The sequence below is a fragment of the Gorilla gorilla genome, chromosome 6 (genome assembly GCF_029281585.2).
Source record: "Gorilla gorilla gorilla isolate KB3781 chromosome 6, NHGRI_mGorGor1-v2.1_pri, whole genome shotgun sequence".
Taxonomy (NCBI): Eukaryota; Metazoa; Chordata; class Mammalia; order Primates; family Hominidae; genus Gorilla; species Gorilla gorilla.
Genome location: NC_073230.2, coordinates 10,186,534 through 10,203,493, shown reverse-complemented (window position 1 = coordinate 10,203,493; position 16,960 = coordinate 10,186,534). Strand labels below are relative to the sequence as shown.

Below are 16,960 nucleotides of genomic sequence, written 5' to 3'. Positions count from 1 at the left end.
TATATACATATATATATATTTGCCATAAAATGGAATGTCGCACTGGCCTGTGCCACAGCATGGGCGAGCCTCGGAAATGCCGCACCAAGTAAAAGAACCAGACACAAAGGGCTGCGTGCTGTGTGAATGCGCTCCAATGCGAGATCCAGAACAGGCAAATCCATGGAGACAGAAAGCAGATTCGTGTTGTCAGGGTCTGGGCCAGGGCAGTGGGAGTGGCGGCTGATAGGCTGTAGAAGTGGTGGCTGTACAACATTTTGAAGGTAGTAAATGCCATTGAATGGTTCATGTCAAAATGGTGAATTTTCTATTATGTAGATCTTACCTAATGAAAACATAAAGGAAGAACCCAGGCAAGGGGGCTGGTGCTTTAGGGGCCCAGCGTGGCACCCCTGTGACGGCACCCCTGCACACGCCGAGGACACACCCCGCGGAGCCTGAGCTTACAGTTGTAGAGGCTGCTCCACGGCCAAGGACCCTGTGCAGCTCTTCCTGGGGTCTCACTGCTGTGACCGAGGGGTGGCTGTTTGCCAGGCTTGGAGACGAGGTGTCCACAGGCACAGCCACGAGGCCACACACAGGGCAAGGGGGCCAAAGCGTGGCCAGAGTCAGGGGCCAGCTCCTCTGTACTTTCACATTCTGGCAAAAAAAAAAAAAAAACAGGAGGCGGCCAGAATTCTAGGTTCCGTCTCTAACCTTGGTGTCCTGTTGGGTTCATTTGCTTTAATTTGGGTTCAGTTTTGAGGGGTTGGTTTTTTATTTAATTTTTTTTAAATTATGGAAGATGTTAGCATGGTTCCAAAGTCAGACATACTCAGAGAGGGCTACTCCTGTCTCTGTCCCATCCCCCATTCCCTCCCTCCCTAGAAGTCATTTTTATCTGCTGCTGGTGTATCCACGTTTCCTTTTCCAAATATAAGCAAGCAGAATATGGGTTTTAGTCTCCCGCCATTTCTTACATAAAAGGAAGATACTCTGTGTTGTTTCGTGTCTTGTGCTTTTCCTTTGGCGTGGGTATCGGAAACCTCCTTCCAGCCACGGAGCTCTTCTCCTTTGCCGGTGCACAGCCCCCGACTGCGTGGAGATCACAGTTTACTCAAGCAGCTTCTCCTACTAGACATTTGCTGCAGTGACAGCCTTGTGCCTGCGTCACTTTGTATTTCTGCCAGTGAATCTGTTACCTAATTTTTTTTTTTTTTTTTAGATGGAGCCTCACTCTGTTTTTGTATTTTTAGTACAGACAGGGTTTCACCATGTTGGCCAGGCTTGTCTCGAACTCCTGACCTCAAGTGTTCGCCTCGGCCTCCCAATGTGCTGAGGTTACTGTGGGCCACCACGCCTGGCCCTCTTACCTAATATTTGGGGATGATAAATTAGCAACAAACGATTCATAGGTACCCAAATTAAAACTTGAAAAGCTTGATTTTTATAATGTATATGAATGTGGTGTCGTATCTCTTTTCCAGAATACTTTCACAGCTGTGATATCATTTAATCTCACGCCAGCCCCGTGAGATGTCATAGGCGTTCACTGAGCAAAGCCTGAGTTCAAGATGAGGATTTCTTTTGGGGAACTAGATACTATTTTTAAAAGTATTTTGAAAGATTCTCTGTTGTTTGGCTAGCATCTCTATTCAGTGGAAATCAAATGCTAACTTTAATATTTATTTATTAAGTAATGAAATTGAAAACCTGGGCCTTTGGCGTAGTTTGCTGTTACTTTTCATATACAGCAATTTTAAAATTTGTCTTTGTAATTTGTTACGTTGAAGTGAGTGAACTAGATTTTGGAATCCTCTAGCTCACCATTGACAAGCCCTGTTTTCGGTCACAGTGTGAATGACCCCGTTTTAGGATTTTAGAGTTAACCTCACTAAGTGCAGAAACTGTAAGACAGGGCCGGGCGCGGTGGCTCACGCCTGTAATCCCAGCACTCTGGGAGGCTGAGGTGGGTGGATTACCTGAGGTCAGGAGTTCAAGACCAGCCTGGTCAACCTGGTGAAACCCCGTCTCTACTAAAAATACAAAAGTTAGCCGGGTGTGGTAGTGCACGCCTGTAGTTCCAACTACTGGGTAGGCTAAGGCAGGAGAATTGCTTGAACCCAGGAGGCAGAGGTTGCATTGAGCCAAGATGACACCACTGCACTCCAGCCGGGGCGACAGGGTGAGACTCCCATCTCAAAAAAAAAAAAAAAAAAAATACTGTGAGATAGCTCCTGAATGGGCAGATAGGGTTTAAAACTAAAAGGCCCTCTGGCCAGGAGCTGGAAGTTGGTGTTTGTTTTCTTTGTAACCACTCTCTGGTCCTTGATCTCTCCCTACTTCGACCCTTACATCTTAGACCAGTCCACGGTTACCTTTTCCTCTCACTCCCCAGTGGGACCCACACATGGGCTGTCTTTCATGCACACGCTGTCAGTCTGTGACATTGACAGGCAGGAACTGAACCAAGCGTGTGGGCAGAAAGGCTCCAATTAGGAGCAGAGGACAAGAGGGAACCAGAGTCAGCCCCTCATGTACTGATCTCGAGGGTCTGGTCCTGTACAGGGTTGAAAGATTTGAGGCTCTTTTCTCGTGGTCCTAAATTAGCTGAAGGAAGTGCGTGAGGCCAGCAGGGGTCTGTGAAGGGGCAGCTTGCTGTGTGCAGAGACAGAGGTGACGGGCGAGGCTGCTGCAGGGCCTGGCTGACGGCGCTGATGGAGCTCTGAGCGGCAGCGAACCGAGCGTGTGTCTTTCTCCCACCGGAGGTGTGGGTGGCAGGTGCTTCCAGAAACTGCTGAAGGCTGCAGGCCTCTGCAGAAAGGTGGTCTCCTCACGGGCGTGTGTCGGCCTAGGTTCTGCCCAGTGTCACGACGTCACATCTGCCTGGCTGTGCCCAGCACAGGTGCACAGGCCTCAAATCAACCTGCTGCTGCTGCTTGAAACAGACAACCCCTCTTTCACTGCCACCAGCCCCTGCTCAGGTTCATCCCTTCTGCTGCTCGTGAGAGGACAGACACATTCGTGGGACAGTTGAGGCAGGGGACAGGCCCCTGTCAGGTGTGTGCTCAGTGGCCGCTGGCCCCAGCCTAATGAAATTCATTTCGTTTAATCCGCAAGTCCAAGCTTGTGTTAATCTTGAGCGGTGTAGGTTTTTCACACCAAGGACAGTCCCGAGAGCCCACTTTGGATCCACTCGTGCTTCTAGATCGCGTGACCGCAGCAGCCGTTGAGAGGGCTCTGGGCTCGTCTTGGCAGGCACAGTGCCTCTTTATAAACCCACCAAGCGGTTAATTTCATGTGGACATCTCAGTTTCCGCCATATGCGCTTTCTCTGAAGAAATGACTGAATTCTCCTAGTGTTGAAAACGCATGGGATTGTAAACCTGGCCCTTTTAATGAGCTGCTGCTGTGAGACTTGAGGAGTCCGTCGCAAACGATCGTCCCGCAGGCTGCGTGCCGATCAGCAGGTGCATTGTCCAGTCTCTGGTGGTGAACCGCAGTGCACCAAACCTCAGGGACAGCAAGAGTGCGGATGTGAGTGACAGCGTTCTGGATCGCACAGGGTTGCTCTGTGTCCCCTTCCCTCCCCTCCAGCCCCCATTAGAGAGCTTGTGGCACAGGCCCTGGCACCTTACAGTTCAGTGGCAGCTTTCCCACGGACCCCCTGGGCTGTTTCTCGAGATGAGGCCGCCCTGACATGAAACTAGATTTGACTCCTCTCCTCCGCCAATCATGCAAGATGACCGAGAGTCACAGATAAGTTTTCCTGCATTCCAAGTAGTGATACAAATGCTGTGATGAGTTAAATGAGCCATCCTCATTCAGTCATCGTGGAGAAAGCAGCAGTGAAGATGTTTTCACATAAGTGTTTGCTGTGTTGTAAAGTGCAGTTGGGGGACTGATTTCAGACTCGAGGGGTGTTTAGATTCACACCGAGGGAAACATCCCTCCTGTTTCCTGCTTCCCGTCCGGCTTGTCCTGATTGTGTCCTCTGTGGTGCTTTTCCCCTTGCGTCCGTACTATCTGGGTGGAGCACATGCGTCCAGGGCTTTGTGTCCTGTGGTGATAAGAGCACTGGCTGGGGCATCTATGCCACTGTGACTCTCCATGCCTGACCCAGCTAGAACCCTGCAGGAGAACTGCCTCTGCTTCCTTCGTGCCTGGTGCCACCACCTGCCTAGAAACGGGCAAGGGTGGCTCGGGCTGTGAGCTGCTGCCACTCCTAGCTCCCTGGGGGAGCCCGCGGCCACAGGAGAGGGAGGGACAGTATCCTGATGCTTCTTGGGCTTGCGTGGCACCTCCCAAGGCCCAGGTGAGAGCAGGAGGAAGCAGGAGAGAAAGGCGCTGAGGAAGGAACTTGTCGTAAATCGGGGGAGTGAGTGCACCCAGCAGCTTCTCCCAGCTGCTTCCTGTCAGGGTGTGGAAGGAGGCATGATGTGCAGAGGATCAGGGGGACTTGGCACAGCCCCGGGAAGGCGGCTGCCCCACCGGCCTCATGCTGGCTTCCCACATCATGGGGGCTTGGCGAGGAAGGGAGAGAGCAGGCACGAGAGGTCAGTCATGCCGGGCCCTTGGGGTACCTTCACCCTGGCACTCCCGATGCCTTCCCTATTGCAGAGCTGGGCCTCTGCCTGGGGCTCTGGAGAGCCAGTGGTCACGAGGTGCACGTGCTCGCCCCGTCCTGCCACAGAGGAGGAGGATGTGTGCTCGCTCAACACAGGCAGTGCTGGGATGGGGAGACGTGTGTTTCTGTCCCCTCAAACAAAACACTCACTTTGAAAACATCCAGAGACCTTCGTTCTAAAGTAGGAAGGTGGGCTCCCCGCTGAAGGAGCTTCCTCTCTGCTTTCTCCCCTCAGTCTGTCTGGGACAGAGGAGGAAGAGATAGACGGAGCAGGTGCTGGCCGCCTTTCTCCATCCCTTACAACGTCACGAGCTTCGGCGCCATCACGTAGTCCATTCTGATGGCCTTCTCTCCTTAAAATTCTCCTGCGTCAGCTCGCCACATGTGTATGACCTTGCCCCTGTACACTTCTATGAGAACGCAGAAAGTGACTGCTCTTCCCACAAGCCCTGATGTCAGGGCAGCCTGGAAGCCTTGACCCCGCCTGCTGGTGTCTGTCTTTAGAGCACGGTTCAAAGTGGAATCGTATAGAAAGTGGTATAATTGGTTTTTAACACGCTACCTTTGAAGGGACTCAGTGCGTGCCTGTTCATATGCGGGCTGCTCTGTGGTCGGTGGTTGCGCTCTCCCGGCTCCTCCCGTGCCCCGTGTGTGCCTCGCATTTGGTGGCTCAGCGCTTCCTGAAACGGGGTCCTGGGTGATTCCTCAGGGCCCTTCCCACTGTGGAACACGTCTCAGATTGTATCGATGATTGGTCCAGGCAGGAGAAGACTGGCCATCATTCCACCACAACAATCCAAATGGAAGATTCCCCTGTGTTTGCTACTATAAATCAGGTCATAAAAATGTGGGAAGGAGTAATGGACTCTTTCTAGAAACTGGAAGATGTTTTGCCAGATGCTCCTTTTCGTCAGGATCTTCTGTCTTTAAGGACAATGTCTTGGGTCCCTTAGGCCGTCTTCGACAGAAGCAAGACTGTAGCCAGGAGCCGAAATCTAAAATCCTATTCTAGCCTGTCCTTTGCTGGCCGCATGGCCAGGAGTGGGCCAGCCTTCATGTCTGGAAAGAGAGTCCCCCATCAGAGGGGCCTGCATCCCACCACACACCAAAACTCAGCAGGGAAAATTGAAAAACAGCCAGAATTTGAACCTTGGGGTTGGAGCTAAAGAACCTGCATTAAACATTTTCTTTAATGGTAGTTTTTTTATTTTAGAAAACACACGGACACTCTCTGCCTTTTTCCTTTGCTTTCCCATTCACATGGAGGCGAAATGCCACTGCTCTTACCCTGTTCAGTTCTTGTATTTGCCACATGAGGATTCCTCAATCCAGACTGAGCTGTGAATATTCTTCCTTCCTGACAGGGGGAATCAGTGAAGTACTTCCTGGACAACTTGGACCGGATCGGCCAACTGGTGAGTAAGCACGCCCGCCCGAAGAAGCTGGGCTCCAGGGTTAGAAAACATGTGTCCAGAGACCAAAGCAGTCCACGTTGTGAGGACTTTGGCTGGACTGACAGGCCGAGCTTGTACTGTCACATTACCACGAATAGCACTGTAATGGCACGCTCTCACTTGGATCTGGGCTCCATCTCAGTGGGGAGGGGAGGAAACTGCCTTTGCCCAGATCACCGTAAAGGAGACAGACAGAGGAGTTCATGAGTGAAAGGAGGACTTCCTTTAACTTTATCTCATGGAAAATTCAAACATACTCAAAAACAAATAGTCTAATGAAACCCCAGGCATGGCAGTTATCACTGATCACCAGTCTTATTTCAGCAGCCCTCCCCCGGCCTCTGGGAGCAAATGCAGAGAATATTTTAGAGTGTACCTCAAAAAGACAAGACGAAAAATGACAACCGCAATACCGTATGGCTCCTGAAAAATTGGCAGTAATTCCGTAATGTCAACCTAGTCAGTTTAGAGATTTTCCCTGTTGTCTCATTAATGTTTTCCTGTTGATTTTGCTTTGTTTTAGCAGAGTTTGAATCAACAACCTAATAAGGTCGTGCATTGCCATTGGTCAGGATCACTTAAGTGTTAATCTGTATGTCTCTCCTTTTTTTCTTTCAACTTGCTTATTGGAGTAACTGGATTATTTGTCCTGTAGGGTTTCTTACCGTGTGGACTTTGCTCTTCCACCCCTGCAGTGTTACTGAAGGTGTTTCTCTGTCCCCTGCACACCCTGTGGGTGGTAGTCAGGCCTCTAGATGGAGGCGTGGTCGTGTCCGTGTTTGGTGTTTTGGCGAGAAGCTGCCTGAGTGGTGTGTGCACTCATCACGGGAGGTGTTTTGTTGGTTTTTTGTTTTGTTTTGTTTTTCAGTTTTTGAGACAGGGTCTCACTCTGTCACCCGGGCTGGAGTACAGTGGCACGATCGTAACTCATTGTAGCCTCAAACTCCTGGTTTCAAGTGATCCTCCTGTCTTGGCCTCCCAAGTAGCTGGGACTATAGCATGCGGCACCACGCCCAGCTAATGTTTTTACTTCTTGTAAATATGGGGTTTTACTATGTTGCCCAGGCTGTTCTTGAACTTCTGGGCTCAAGGTATTCCTCCCACTTCCCAAAGCACCGGGATTATAGGTGTGAGCCACCATGCCTGGCCTGGAGGATTATTAATAGTGCAAAGTCAAAGTGAGTGAAGAGTATGGTTGTCTGTGTGTTGCTAAAGACTTAAAGAATTTTCTAAGAATAACATTAAATGTATTGCAGATTGAATTTACATCACATTACAAAACCTAAATTAATTCACAGTAAGGTTTTGGAAGCTGTAAGCTTTAGGAGTTAGAAAAATAAAAAGGTATCTCTGGTATGGAAACAAAAAAGATGGTAAATTTCCTCTGGAGAAGAAAATGGATGTGGTTTTGCGCTGGGCCTCCCCACGAATGTTCTGAGCATTCGTCCTCAGACTGGTGAGCCTCCGTTCGTTTTGAAATGAAGTATTTGATTCTTTCTGTTTCACGGCCAGTTGATAATTTTATAAATGAAATTTGCTTTTGGTTTCTGGTTCAACCTGTTGCAAAAGTCAGTCTCTTTCCTTCTTTTTGCCATCTTTTTGTTTCTATTTTCTGTGTTCTTTCTTCCTCCCCCTAAATTTCTGCCTCATCCTGTATTTTACAGAATTACTTTCCTAGTAAGCAAGATATCCTGCTGGCTAGGAAAGCCACCAAGGGAATTGTGGAGCATGACTTCGTTATTAAGAAGATCCCCTTTAAGATGGTGGATGTGGGCGGCCAGCGGTCCCAGCGCCAGAAGTGGTTCCAGTGCTTCGACGGGATCACGTCCATCCTGTTCATGGTCTCCTCCAGCGAGTACGACCAGGTCCTCATGGAGGACAGGCGCACCAACCGGCTGGTGGAGTCCATGAACATCTTCGAGACCATCGTCAACAACAAGCTCTTCTTCAACGTCTCCATCATTCTCTTCCTCAACAAGATGGACCTCCTGGTGGAGAAGGTGAAGACCGTGAGCATCAAGAAGCACTTCCCGGACTTCAGGGGCGACCCGCACAGGCTGGAGGACGTCCAGCGCTACCTGGTCCAGTGCTTCGACAGGAAGAGACGGAACCGCAGCAAGCCACTCTTCCACCACTTCACCACCGCCATCGACACCGAGAACGTCCGCTTCGTGTTCCATGCTGTGAAAGACACCATCCTGCAGGAGAACCTGAAGGACATCATGCTGCAGTGAGCGAGGAAGCCCCGGGGTTTGTCGTCGTTGAGCAGCCTCCACGGCTGTGGGTCAGACTCTTGGGTGTGTGTTGTCTGTGTGGTCCTTGAGTGGGTTTCTCGGATCCATGCCCTGGAATACCTGGCTCAGGAATGCCGTCAGACCAGCCAGCCAGCGAGCTCTAGGCAAAAGGACATGGAAACTGTCATGTTAGCTACTGAATCCTGGGGGCGAGTGAAACTACTGAAAATCCGAGTGATGATGTTGTGAATACGGAACACCTAATCACACAGCTTGCTTTGCTTTTACAGAAACGTTCCTCTTTTTCTGACGCAATTTAATTGAGGACTCTGTGTGTGTATGTGTCTGTGTACACACACGCTCTGTCTTTAATGGCAGAAACACAAAAACCAGCTGGCCTTGCAGACGGCTTTTCTAACTCGCAAGTCTTCCCTGAGACAGACTAACCTGAAAGCTTTGCCTAACGGTAGCTTGTAGAGACCCAGTGCACGCCGATGCTGCTAAACTCAGAGTGCCTGAGCCCGGCCCTGCAGCCCCAGCCGCAGTGTCTGAAGACCACCTCCCAAAGGGAGCACGTTGCCTTTTCAAACTCCTGTGCCGATTTCCTAAGAGCCCCTAGTCCAAGCCTCTCAGATGAAGCTCAGGAGCCGTGCCTAGGATCCCTTCCCAGCTCTGAGGACGGGCTGCGGAGCTCTGCAGGTGTGGATTCACCTTACGCCCCTACAGCAGGCTCAGCCCTTCCCACCCTGCCCAATGCCCAGCAGCACAACGCGGAGTGAGACAGGATGCCCACGGTGACTGCCGCTCCGTACGTGCACACACAGTGGTGCTCTTCTCCCCTTAGCCACCCACTGCCCAACCCAACGGCAAAGACACAGAAACCAGGTCCCCTTGCAGATGGCTCTTCCATCTTCCTGCAAGTCATCTGCTCACACACAGTTGGCAGCACATAGCGTTTCCTTCTTTCAGAAACATTCCTCTTCTGGGGCTTCAGAAAGCTGGCAAGGCCACTAGCAGAGCTTTTGTTAATGCCCCAGCTGCTTGGCGAGCTAACAGCTGACCTTTCGGGAAGCCCACAGACGCTGGAGGAATCTTGAGTTTCTCCAAACTGCCGCTCCACCAGTGCCTTTGGACAGCCGTGCCTGTTCGCCACTCTCCCTAAGTCTGATTCTCATCGAGGCCCCTCGCTTCTATGACTGTGCTTGCAGAAGAGTAAACACTCTCCGATGCCGCTGTCCTGGGGGAGCCCGCGGAAGCCTGTGAATGTTGATACGAGCTGGCCAGTCCTGGGCCCAGCTCACTTGTCCAGCTACCTGCCAGGTGGCTTTCACTGTGTTTAAAATGCATTGCATTCCAAGCTGGTCCCCTCTGTGTATCACTCTACTGAGAAATCCTGCCTAGTGTGTTTGGGGATGTGTCCTAGCATTTACAAGAAAATGAAAAGCATCCTCTTAATTGGCACCCGAATGTTGCTGTGGCTCAGTCACACATCCCAGGGCCCTCGTCCCGAGGCTGTGCTGCCCCTGACCCCGAGCCCCTCTGCAGCTCACCTTTGGCTTGTTTTCTGCAAACCCGATAAACACAAGCCCTTGGGGCAGATGCAGAAGCAGAAGAGGGAGGGGAAACCTGCCTCTGGGTCACCCTGTTAGCACAGCGTTCTCATCAGGAGGCAGCATGGAACTCTCTCTTGCAGTGCTCGAGGCTGTGCGTCAGTGTTGGCTGGGCTTGTGGCTCCTTTTTTGGCCGGATAAAGAAGTCGCTGTTTTTGTACTGCTTCTGTGGCTCTTCACAGACCTCACGGATGTGACCGGAGATGAGTGCCAATGACCACGTTTTAAAGGAGAAAGAGAACTCTTGGTGGGGCCCTCGGGATGGTCTCAGGTCACATTTGCGGTCTGCAACAGTGACGCGCAGCCCGGTCCAGAGCGTGGTGAGCTTTGTTTGCCTCCTGGGTCGGCTTTCGCTGTCTCTCCTGTGTGTGTTAGAATCCAGAGCCCAGAGCAAGTGCAAGCGGGTCCTCCACCAACAGGGAGAACCTCTTCGTGGCGCTGTTGGCGACAGCAGCGCTGTGATTGGCGTAGCAGGGGTGTTGTTTGAAACACCTTCCTGAGTAGTCCAGCCTTGTCAATGAGTGCTTGTTTTCCTTTAAACAGTCTGACATATTTACTCGTCACTTTCAAACCAGAAGCATGAGAGGAAGGAGATGTTGTGGGGTCCGTTTAACTCGATAGAAAGCGCAGTGGGATGGCCCCCGGCGCGGGCTCTTGACCCGCTCAGCGCTGACCCCACCGCCCTGGCCGAGGCACTTGGCCTTGCTGAGCTGGACTTCCTCCTCCTCCTCATGACCGGGGTGAATTAGAACGTTTTTAAAGACACCCCCTTCCAAATTCTGTAACACATTGTAATTGGAGAAGAAGGAAACTCTGCAAGGCTAAACTGTCGTTCACAACTTTGCTACACATAGTCTCTAGTCAGTTTTGTCTCCAGAACCTTAGGCTTTTGTATTTTTTAATTTTAATTTCACTGTTAATCCTTATTGTCTTTTTTATTAAGATGTTGGAAAAGCAGGAGGTAGTTGTGCCTCAATTATTGCAAAAATGTAACAATAAAGTTCCTCAAAATAAGATATGTTCCTCATAGCTATACTCTTTACACATAAGAATGCATATAGGGTTTTTACTGTAATCTATTTTTAACTCTTCTGTTTGTAGAGAAATTGTTTCAAGGATTTTGAGTCATAGGTCTGTAATTTATAGAGATCTCTAGAATTCTTATTGTAATTTTCCTACTTCTTTGATAAAAGAAAAATAAGTCAGATTATTAACTCCAAGATTGAAAAAAAAAAAAAACTCTTGAAAGAAGATTATTAGTTGTAACTAACTTGGGGGTTCTGGGCACAGACATCTAACCTGGTATTGTAAGGTAGAGGCTCCCATTGGAATGGTAGTGGTCCAGGTCAGTTGTTTATGGCGTAAGCTTTGCACAGTGTATTAACATTGGGAGGGTCTGGCTTGAAAATTCGGCCACCCTCAGCCTCTGAATGTTTATTAAAATAAATTTAGTCTTTCTTTGCTTAATATAAAATATTGCCAGTATTCAAAACCAACACTAAACTGATTTTTCACTCCCCAGGATTCACAGCAGATCACTCTAATCCTAAATTTTTTTTTTTTTTTTTTTTTTTGAGACGGAGTCTCCCTCCACCTCCTGGGTTCAAGCGATTCTTCAGCCTCAGCCTCTCGAGTAGCTGGGTCTACAGGCGCCCGCCACCACACCCAGCTAATTTTGTGTATTTTTAGTAGAGACAGGGTTTCACCATGTTGGCCAGGGTGGTCTCTATCTCCTGACCTCGTGATCTGCCCACCTCGGCCTCCCACAGTGCTGGGATTACAGGCATGAGCCACCACACCCAGCTCTAATCGTAATTTTATTTGAAGGTGGTTTATTATTTATTCATCACAGTTTTTATTTCCACATACCAAACAAAGCCTGGCATGTAGGAGAACCATTGTAAATAATACAGGTGTGGCTCACACCTATAATCCCAGCACTTTGGGAGGCCAAGGTGGGAGAATTGCTTGAGTGCAGGAGTTTGAGACCAACCCGGGCCACAAGAGACCCCATCTTTACGGATAAAATCAGCTGGGCATGGTGGTGCGTGCTTGTAGTGCCAGCTACTTGGGAGGCTGAGGCAGAAGGATCGTTTGAGCCCAGGAGCTTGAGACTACAGGGAGCTGTGATCGCACTCTGCACTCCACCCTGGGCAAGAGCAAAGACCCCATCTTAAAAATAAATGAAGATGGCCGGGCGCAGTGGCTCATGCCTGTAATCCCAGCACTTTGAGAGGCCAAGGCGAGTGGATCACGAGGTCAAGAGATCGAGACCATCCTGGCCAACATGGTGAAACCCCAACTCTACTAAAAATACAAAAATTAGCTGGGTGTGGTGGTGGGCGCCTGTAATCCTAGCTACTCGGAAAGCAGAGGCAGGAGAATCGCTTGAACCCGGTAGGCAGAGGTTGCAGTGAGCCGAGATCATGCCACTGCACTCCAGCCTGGTGACAGAGTGGGACTCTGTCTCCAAAAAAATAAATAAAGTTGTGTTCCAGAGGCTTTTATTCAAAACACTCTTTATTTTTAAAGCATGGCATGGCAGCATATACACCTAAACACATGCATGTGAGCATGAGAGGCCTCGCTCTCCAAGATCAGAAGCTGGGAGGGGAAGGACCTTGACGTGCTCTGGAGACCAGCGGTAGCCATGGGGATGGCAGGTGGAGGTTCTGTCCTCGCAACCCCTGGGGTTATCGTTCCAGCCAGAAAGCGAAGAGACCACTCACAGGAAGCAAGGGCACCGTCCGGTCCTCGGCGTGGTGTGACCAGAGCTCTCATGCTGAGGCCTCCACCGTAACTTGCTCTTCGGCATCACGGGGCATCTCTCTTCTTGCCCAAACAAGCAGCTTTCTGGAAAGAGGAGTGGGGATGCCACCTAGCACCATTAGCCCGTGTGTGGCTGGTGGGGGCTTGAACTGACCACAAGTGGGAAAGCCAGAGAGTGCGCCAGAAAAACACCTGCCCTGAGCACACAGTGTGCTCCGACTGTAGGCTGAGCTCTGGGAGCCTGGATGTCCTCACGTCTCCATGCTGAATGATGTAGTGGCTCTCTGCCCTGGGGACACAGTCAAATCACCTGAGGAGCTCTCACCCAGGCAGTGTGCTGAGCCGCCAGGCCTGAGACACCAACTCATACAGGTTTCTTCATGTCCCAGGCGGTTCTGTTGTCAGCCAGGGTTGACAGTCACTGAAGAGGCAAGCTGGCAGGTTCCTTCCAGGTTTGGGGACATTCATGTTTAGTGTGGTGAGGATTGTATTTCACCGTGTAACGTGCCACCAGGTCTTCTTACTGTGGCCAGCAACCTGCCTCGAGAATTGTGGGGATGGTGGGTTTTCTTTGGTGATTTAAGGGCAGAGATGAAATCCTTGCTAATCTTTCCTCACACACATGCAGCCTTTCCAAATCTGGTGGTGCCATTTCTCTGTACGGTGCATCACATGTGCTTAGCAGTCTCTTTCCGAAATGATTGCTTGAAATTCAGGAGGCTTTGAAGAGGACAGGCCACTTTAAGACTTGCTTAATTTGCACAGCAGCCCCGGGGAGAGATGGTCCTGAAATATGGGATCCTGGTGTTTCCTTGAAGCCTTGGCGTTCAGGGGAGCTGGTCCAGGCCTGAGAGTCGGTGGGGGAACTGCAGCGGGTGGGCTGGACGCCTGTATACAGAGGCACCAGGGGAGGGTCTGGCACTGCGTGCCCTGGAAGGGGATGGTTCACTGACATCAGCCTTTCAATCTCGTGATCGTTTTGTGAGGCGTTGTGTTGGACCTGGAAGAGAAAAGCGTTAGGTTTCCCAAGAAAGGAGCTGAAGCCGCCTTTTGAGCAGGCCTCAACGGCGGCTGACAGGCGACCAGGGAGAGGCAGAGTCTGCGGTTTTCGGGGGTAACTGAGCTCTGGGAGTGGAGCCCACAGGGTGTGGACGTGCTGCTCCTGCCTCCAGGTCCCAGGTTCATGGCCTGTCTCGCACGCTCTCTGGAGGAAAGTCTTCAGGTCACCGAGACCTGCCCTTACAGCTTCTCATTCACTTGCTGCTCCATCTCTCCCTCCAGAACCCTCTGGAACTTGGAGGCAGGTTATTTGCGGTGTTCAGGGCGCCATATTGAAATAGACGCATTGGATTTCTGGGCTGCAGTATTGGCATCTCCTCGGGTGGAAGCTCACTTCAGACACAGGTCACTGCTCCCTGGAAGCATCCTTCGCCCCTCCCCTCGTGCAGCTGTGTCCGTCTGGTGCCGCGGGCCCAGGGCAGCCCCTTCTAGGAGATGCTGGCGTGGCGTGGTTCTGCCGACCGCAGGCCATGGCCATGGCTCCAGCCCCTGAACCCGGAGGACCTGAGGGCCCAGAACAGCCATGCTTTGGGCCTTACCTAATCCACATCCCACTGAACTAGTCCCTGGCAGATAAGCTTTTCTCAGTGTTTGAATTTCCCATTCACAGGGCGCGCTCGCAGAACCCAGCAGGAGGGAACAGGAGGTCCCTAGAAGTGAGGGAGTTCCAGATACCCCGGCCTGGTGGATGCTGCTACAAGTCCGTGTCTGTGTGTGGTGAGGGGTAGGAAGTGGGTAGAACTCAGAAACACACCACAGTGCTTCTGCGCAGAAAAGCAGACCACCCGCTGGGGTACCGGCTTCTCTGTCCTGGCGGATCCGGGTGTGGCGGGGACGAGAATCGCTCCCACGCTTAACCCTGACGTTTGGAAATCCTTCCCGGACAGTGTCATTGTGAGACTCTCACACGCCCGGCAGCCTCGGCACGTGGCTGACGGTGATTTGCTGGGAGTCATGTTGGAAATGCGGCTCAGTGGCTGACTTCACAGAAGTAGAAACTTAGCTCCACCCAAAACTTAGGTGCTTTTTTTAAGCAGGTTCCAGGAGGTCATCTTCTCCCTTTGGTTTTCTTTCGGACGTGTGTTGTAACATGAACCAAAGCGGGACACAGGTGCAGTTACCGTGGGGTCCCACGTCAGCCTGAATTTCCTGCCGGGCCGACACACAGCCTGGCCCTCATGGGTGGGATGGGAGGGTGCGGAGAGGCACAGAGGGCCGTGGTCGGTGGAAGGGCTTCCCGTCTCTCGCCTGGTCCTGTTGGTGAAAATGATAGGGCTCTTGTTCCAGGCCTTTCACCTTGGCACCCTTTAATTAACAATGAATTCACTTCATTCTGTGATTTTAAAAGCTGATGCATTTTACCCAAATGAACGTAACCCCACCTATTTCTCGTTGAAGTAGAGCTTTCCTGGAGGACCACATCTTCTCAACAGGTCGCAGGTCTGGCCTTGCCCGGTGTTGGTGAGCCCCAGCTGGCTTAGACCGTGTAGCTTGTCTGTTAAAGTCTGACCAGAAGTGGCCGGGCGCAGTGGCTCATGCCCGTAATCCCAGCACTTTGGGAGTCTGAGGCGGGTGGATCACGAGGTCGGGAGTTCAAGACCAGCCTGGCCAAGATGGTGAGACACCCCCATCTCTACTAAAAATACAAAAAATTAGCCAGGTGAGGTGGCGGGCGCCTGTAATCCCAGCTACTCGGGAGGCTGAGGCAGAGAATTGCCTGAACCCAGGAGGTGGAGATTGCAGTGAACTGAGATGACGCCACTGCACTCCAGCCTGGGCAACTGAGCGAGACTCTGTCTCAAAAAAAAAAAAAAAAAAAAATTCTGGCCAGAAGTCCAGACGAGGGAAAGTTTATCTCCGCAGAGACAGATGTAGGGGTGGTCAAGAGCATGGCCCTCTGTGAGGAGGATGTAAAGTCCTCCAGGCCCAGCTCCGGGGCTCTCTGGTACTAGCTCCGGGCACAGAGGGAGGCTCTGAGAACAGGGTTGCTGGGGACAGCCGCGGTGTCTGACCTGCAGGCCTCCATCATTGCTGTCTGCAACTTCAGCCTCTGCCCTGAAGCTGTGGGGAAAGTTGATCTGAATCGTCCCCGAGAGCTTGGGGAGCGCTGAGGGGGCATGCAGGGCTGTGGCCAGCAGCGTGAACCCCTCGAGACTGTGGCACCCTTCCTCCTCCTCAGTCCGACAGCTGGCTCCCGAGGGACCTCCCGCAGCCTCGGGGTGATGCAGGAGATCTTCGCCACCAATGTCTTTCCCATCTGTGCTCCTCAAAAAAGGTCAGTACAAACTAGGCCGAGGACACTTGGTCAGGTAGGAGACTTTGAAACTCGGGCATCAAGAACTGAACCAGACCTGCATCTGGAAATCACACGAATGAAGTTGGTTCTTTGTGGCTCTCCTGCTCACCCAGGCTGTCTGGATGCACCCGGGTGCGTGTTGCCACATTCGCCTGCAAACAGGTGCCAGCAGCTCTTGTGACTTAGCTGTGGGTGACAGGTGCTGAGCACGCGTCTGCAGCAGGGCCCCCACACAGCCCGCAGGCACCGTGGGCTGTACGCTCTGTGGTGCTTTCCTGTTAGAAGTCAACCTGTTCAATTTTTTTTTCTTCTTTTGTAAAATGTACTCAAGTCACATACAATTTGTATACCACTCACAGGTTGTACAACTGCCATGCAAATGCATTTCAGATTTACTTTTTTTTTTACACAGTGAACCTTCTTGATTTTTATTTTATTTTACTTTATTTTATTTTAAATATAGGGTCTTGCTCTGTGGCCCAGGCTGGAGTGCAGTGGTGTGATCATAGCTCATCACAGCCTCAGAACTCCTGGGATCAAGCAGTCCTCCCACCTTGGCCTCCCAAGTAGCTGGGACCACAGGCATGTGGCCACCACCCACACCTGGCTAATTTTTAAATTTTTTATAGAGATGGAGTCTCACTGTGTTGCCCAGGCTGGTGTTGAACTCTTGGCCTCAAGTGATCCTCCCACCTCAGCCTTCCTGAAGTGCTGGGATTACAGGCATGAGTCGCTGCACCCAGTCTGGGTTCTTAACAAGCCTATGCAAAATTTAAAATCTCTATTGCATCTGTCAGTCTCGAATCTCAAATTACCTTTTGACCTGTCAGGCAAATTGGTTTAAAACATTCAAAATGTCCTGGCTGGGCACGGTGGCTCACGCCTGTAATCCCAGCACTTGGGGAGGCTGAGGTGGGTCGATCGAGGTCAGG

At 51.2% G+C, this 16,960-nt stretch overlaps 2 protein-coding genes across 5 annotated transcripts in view; one reads left to right on the top strand and one right to left on the bottom strand.

Annotated features, from left to right (window-relative positions):
- Nucleotides 1-11,155, top strand: part of GNA12 (G protein subunit alpha 12) — a 115,737-nt gene extending 104,582 nt beyond the window's left edge. For both annotated transcript variants that reach the window (XM_004045037.5, XM_019031371.4), the window contains 2 exons: nt 5,971-6,021; nt 7,725-11,155. In XM_004045037.5, coding sequence (XP_004045085.1) covers nt 5,971-6,021; nt 7,725-8,294 — 621 coding nt within the window. In that variant the 3' untranslated portion in view covers nt 8,295-11,155. The remainder of the gene's footprint in view (nt 1-5,970; nt 6,022-7,724) is intronic.
- Nucleotides 11,156-12,345: 1,190 nt separating this feature from the next.
- The window catches only part of AMZ1 (archaelysin family metallopeptidase 1), a 48,006-nt gene continuing 43,391 nt past the window's right edge, over nt 12,346-16,960 (bottom strand). For all 3 annotated transcript variants that reach the window (XM_055346813.2, XM_063708360.1, XM_055346811.2), the window contains one exon: nt 12,346-14,986. In XM_055346813.2, the coding sequence (XP_055202788.1) occupies nt 14,868-14,986 (119 nt within the window). In that variant the 3' untranslated portion in view covers nt 12,346-14,867. The remainder of the gene's footprint in view (nt 14,987-16,960) is intronic.